At 44.7% G+C, this 5,661-nt stretch overlaps 1 protein-coding gene across 1 annotated transcript; it reads right to left on the reverse strand.

The window, feature by feature from the left end:
* Positions 1–261: 261 nt before the first annotated feature.
* LOC139196214 (uncharacterized) lies at positions 262–2,719 on the reverse strand. Its single transcript, XM_070821884.1, has 2 exons — positions 2,144–2,719; positions 262–354 (listed from the first exon to the last, which is right to left on the reverse strand). The coding sequence occupies exons 1-2, from the start codon at positions 2,717–2,719 to the stop codon at positions 262–264; spliced, it is 669 nt and encodes a 222-aa protein (XP_070677985.1).
* Positions 2,720–5,661: the final 2,942 nt, after the last annotated feature.

The following is a 5,661-nucleotide window of genomic DNA, read 5'->3' on the forward strand; positions in this document are numbered from 1 at the left end:
GGCTTTTGATACTTGCCTCCTCTGATGTCTTCCACGTGAAACACTTGATGGCCAGGTCTCAAAGTTCGTTCACTGCTTTTCATGGCCCTATTGGAAGATTCAGACATGGGTGTGTCGCCGCTTATGGAATATATCACATTCACCTGATGTTGGTTACGGTTATCCCTTGGAGGGTGAATGAGGAACTGATCAATTTTTCCTTCACGTGCCAAAGCTTCAATATGGTCACGGAAGATAATGCACTTCTCACTATCATGGCCATTATACTCGTGGTAGCAGCAAAACATGCCCGTGTTCTTCGTGGACTTGTAATTTGGCTGTCTTGGCTTTGGCTTTGGTATCAGGTGAGCTATACTGGGGTAGATGACAGCATATGTAGCATTCAAAGAGGTGTATGTCTCATACCTCGGGGTAGGGCCTGTCTTGACACGCGATTGGCCCACTGCGTTGACTGCCTGGGGGCGGGCATTATTGTGACGATATCCTGAGTTATCGCGATAGTGCCCCTTATTCTTTTTATTAAAATGAGATTGGTGAGGATGGAAGTCTTTCCTTTTGCCCTGAGATTGATATGTCTGCTGACTTGGCGAAGCATTAAATGAGGCAGGGGGTGTGCTGCTACCATTTGGAAGGTTGAGGTCTTTTCATTCGGTTGGATCTGGCCTCCACTCCCTACTTGCTGATAAGGGGTGACTGTAGGGGGTTTCCCTTGATATGTCCTTGCCTCGGCGGAGGCATGGTTGTAAGCTTGTGTCATCACCTCAGAGTAAGTCTTCCAAGTGTTGGCATTGATCATGTACTTGAAGAAACAGTCACGTAAGCCTGCCGTGAAATCCTTGAGGGCAGTCTTGTCATCTGTCTCAGCGCAGCGAGAATACTCATAGCTGAAGCGGCCAGCGTACTTTCGTAATGACTCGTCCGGCTTCTGGCGAATAGTGTACAAGTCATCTGCGGAATGCAAGCGATCGGTCTGGAAGATATGTTGAGAGACAAATAGCTTCCTCAACTCTTCAAATGAGTCTACTGTCTCAGGTGGAAGACGGCAATACCAGTTTAAAGCTCCGCCAGAGAGGGTGGAGGGGAAGAGAAGGCACCGTTCTTCGTCGGTGTGTCCCCGGTATACCATGGTGGACTCAAAGAGGTTAAGGTGTTCAATCGGGTCTTCCCTTCCAGTATAGAGCTATAAGTCAAGCTTCTGCTTTGTCTTCGCTTGGAGGGGAGTGTTGAGGATTCTTCTTGTGAGAGGGCCAGGCCTGGGTTGGTTCCAGTCAGGTATCTCGGCTTGACGTTCAGCCTTCAGCTTGTTTACTTCCTCAAGGAGCTGCAAGACAAGGGGGTCCTGAGCGGAGTCGTGCACCACCGAAGTTTTCTTCTTTAAGTCCCCATCGCCTCTTGGAAATAGGAAAGTTTGATCAAGATAGCGTGATCTTTCTCTGGACTCGCCACACTGACTTCTAGAGTGAGTATGTCGGAATGTTTCCGAGTATCCAATACCTTCATATTCTTCTGGGACTTGTTGCCCATTCTCTGGATTGGCGGCTGGCCTGGGTCGTGGAAGAGGACCGAGTCTTTCAGAAACCCTTGGGTCATTGATCTTCGAGCTTATATGGATGGGATTCTCTCAACGTTGCTTTAGGAAGTCTCGACAATCGCGATAGACAGCTTTTGATCCTTCCACTCCCTCTGTGAGGAGGTGTTTTCCTCTACTTCTCCTGCTTCGGGTTGAAGGAGCTGGGTTGAGAGAAGTCTCATGTTGATTATCACATTGATGTGTAGCTCGATCCCTATCAGGAATGTCCGTGTCGGAGTTCTAGTGAATAGTTTAGTACAAAATGACATTAGAGATTATTGTGGGAGAATGATCCCTATTTATAGAAGAGAGTTTCTAGTTTTGTTCTAATATTGACATGTGTCGTGTTGTGATTGGCTTCTGATGTTGACACGTGTCGTGCTGTGATTGGCTTCTGATGTCGACACGTGTCGCATTGTGATTGGCCTTCTGGTTGAAGGGAAACTCTTCTGGGTCCTTGACGGTATAACGTTGACCGGTGCTCAGTAGTTTCGGAATTAGTCAAGTATGGTACAAACAATAACAATCTCTAACATCCCATAATGTCGAACAATATTTTTTTTTAAATTTAACATTAATGGGATGTTTCTGCCCCTTCTCTTCAAGGTCTGCCAAGTAGTATCCCCCTTTGTTCAATACTTGACTAACAGTGAAAGGAACTTCCCATGTCAGGCTCCACTTTCCAAAGCCCCTAAGCTGAGCTCCTAGAGGGAGGACTGTCTTCCATACTAAATCTCCCTCTTTGAAAGACTTCATCTTCACCTTTTTGTTATAAGCTCGGGCACCAGCTCTCTTCCCTTCTTGAATCTGATTCAAGGCTTCAATTCGGGCTACATTTAAGTCTTCAATTCCTTGACACATGGCTTCAACGTACTCTTCACTGTGTACCCCGAACTGATTCTGAATTCTGACAAAACTTACATTGATCTTCATAAGAAGCACTGCATCTTGCCTGAAGGTTAAAGCATAAGGAGTTGTGCCTGTTCCTGCCCGCCTGGAAGTCCTGTATACCCACAAAGTGTTTCCCAACATTTCATGCCATTTTTCCGGACTGTTCATCACCACTTTTTTGATAATGTTTACCAAAATCTTGTTGCTGGATTCTGCTTGGCCATTTGATTGTGGGTAGTAAGGACTGGACTGGATCATCTTTATTTTGTATTTGCTTGCAAATTCTTCAACTTCTTTTGAAATAAAAGATGGCCCTCAATCAGTCACAATAGTTTCGGGCACCCCAAATCTATGCAGAATCTTGGTCTCAATGAAATTCTTGACGGTGGCTGAGGTTATGGATTTCACCACCGAGGCCTCTACCCACTTGGTAAAGTAATCTGTTGCTACAATGATAAAAGTGTGCCCCTTGCTAGAAGCCGGGTAAATCTGCCCGATGAAGTTCATTGCCCATCCTCGGAAGGGCGGTTTAACCACTAGATTTAAAGGTACTGAGGGCACATGCTGGAGAGGTCCGTGTCTTTGACACTCTTCACAGCCTCGGGCATAGGATTTGCAATCCTTTTCTATGTCGGGCCAAAAATATCCATACCTTCTAAGCAACCACCTCATCTTTGTTCCGGCCTGATATGCTCCACATACTCCTTCATGTACTTCGGCCATCACTCTTATTGACTCTTCTTGGCCTAAGCATTTCAGTAGTAACCAGTTTGGAGTCTTTCTTAGTAGGTCTTTCGCCCATAAGACATACTTAGTTGCTTGCTGTCTATTCCTCTTGCTGGTGGGTGAAGAGGGATCTTTCAAATGATAGATGATGGGCGATCTCCAATCTTCAATCTCAGCTTCCTGAACCATTACATCCAGGCTGAATCCCCTTTCCAGAATGGAATGAAGATTTATCCTCTGAATCTCGACATCCATCTCATACCTTCTCTCCTGTATTGGTATGCCTGAGGCCAATAGCGTCATCTCATTGGCTGCTAGGTTGGCTCCCTGGGAACATGACTCACCGATATCTCAGAATCCTAATAACTCAACAATTGTGTGGCCGCCAAATAGTATCCGGCCATGGTGATATGTCTGCACTTGAACTCCCCATTGAGCTGGTTTATTACCAATTCTGAATCACCAAACACCTCAACTTCCATTGCCCCAAGATCCATCAAGATTTCCAAACCAATTATTAAGGCCTCATTCTCTACCCAATTGTTGGTATTCCCTTAATAATCCAAGAGAAATGAGTAATAATGATAAATCCCTTGAGGGTTAATAATCACAATCCCAGCTCCTGAAGCTTTCTGAGTATAAGAACCATCGAAATACAGCTTCCAATGAGTAATCCATAAACCAGCCACTCTTCTTATCTCCTACTGGATCCACTCCTCTTTGCCCGAGATCCCCTTGCCTAGCGGGATCCAAACATTAGTAACTTCTAAGGTTCCTGGTATGTTGATTATCTCATCTCGAGATTCTTGATGCTCCGTCAAGAAGTCAGCAATTGCTTAGCCTTTTACTGCCTTTTGGGGAACATACTGGAAGCTGAATTCAGATAATGCTAGAATCCACTTCCCAATCCTTTCTGTTAACATTGGTTTTGACAACATGTACTTTATCACATCTGTCTTGGCGATGATGTACACGTGACAAGGTAACATGTAATGTCTCAGCTTATTGGCAGTAAAATACAGAGCCAAGCACAATCTCTCTACTGGGGAATACCTTGTTTCTACCTCGGTCAGAATTCTACTGAGGTAGCACACTGCCTGCTCTTTCCCGCCTTCATTATTCTGAGCCAGCAAACTCCCAATTGATTTATCTGAAGCAAAGATATATAGCTTTAAGGGTTTTCCCTTCTGAGGTGATACTAATACTAGTGGAGAAGTCAAATACGCTTTGATACCATCGAAGGCCTCTTGGTGCGGTGGTCCCCACTTGAAATTCTCTTTATCCTTCAGTCTTAATAAAGGAGTCAACGGCTGGATCTTGCCTGCCAGGTTGGCAATAAATCTTCTTAAGAAATTAATTTTGCCCAGCAGCCTTTGAAGTTGCACTTTGTTAGTGGGTAAAGACGACTCCATTATTGCCCGAGCTTTATTCTTGTCCACTTCTACCCCTCGTTGATGAACCAGGAATCCCAAGAAATTGCCCACTCTTACTCCAAACGCACACTTCTTTGGATTCATCTTTAATTTGTGGACCCTCATTCTTGTCAGGGCCTGCCTGAGGTCTATCAGATGTTGTTCTTCCGTCTTGGATTTCACCACAATGTCATCAATATACACCTTCAGATTATGGCCAATCAGATCATGAAAGATGGCATTCATCGCCTTTTGGTAGGTTGCACCAGCATTCTTGAGCCCGAAGGCTATGACCAGATATTCATATGCCCCCACATGCCCAGGGCACCTAAAAGCTGTTTTATGTATATCTTCCAGAGCCATCTTTATCTGATTATACCCGGCATTTCCATCCATAAAAGATAAGACTTTGTTTTTTGCTACTACATCAATGGAAAGATCTGCCATAGGCATAGGATATTCGTCTTTAGGTGTAGCGCCATTAATATTTCTGTAATTAACACAACATCGTACTGCTTTTGTTACAGCTTTTAAAACGGGTACAATGTTGGCTAACCACTCCACATATTTGGCTGGCCTGATAAATCCGGCTTTTACGAGCTTTTCAATCTCTTCTTTGACCTTCTCTTCTATCTCCTTTGACATCCTTCGCGGTGCTTGCTTAACCGGCTTATATCCTTCCTTGATGGGCATTCTATGTTCCACCAAAGTTGCATCTAAACCCGGCATCTCAGTGTAATGCCAAGCAAAACAATCTCTGAATTCTTGCAAGAGATCATTTGTGCCTGATGCTCTCTCTCCAATAAACCATTGATTTGTATTGGTCTTGGGTCCTCCTTTGTTCCTAGCTCAATAACTTCCAGAGGATCTTGGACCTCCGGTGGTGGCTTATCAGGTTCTGCACACAAAAATTCGACTAGCTATTGGCTCTCGGGCAAGTCGTCTGGTTCATCCAGGTCATATATACACTCGGCCATTTGAATGGCCCTTTCCAATTCCTCTTGACAAGATTCCTCGCTGCTTTTATCTTGGCTGGTTGAAGCTCCCACCTGCCACTCCTGT

This window comes from Malus domestica, chromosome 05, assembly GCF_042453785.1.
Source record: "Malus domestica chromosome 05, GDT2T_hap1".
NCBI lineage: Eukaryota > Viridiplantae > Streptophyta > Magnoliopsida > Rosales > Rosaceae > Malus > Malus domestica.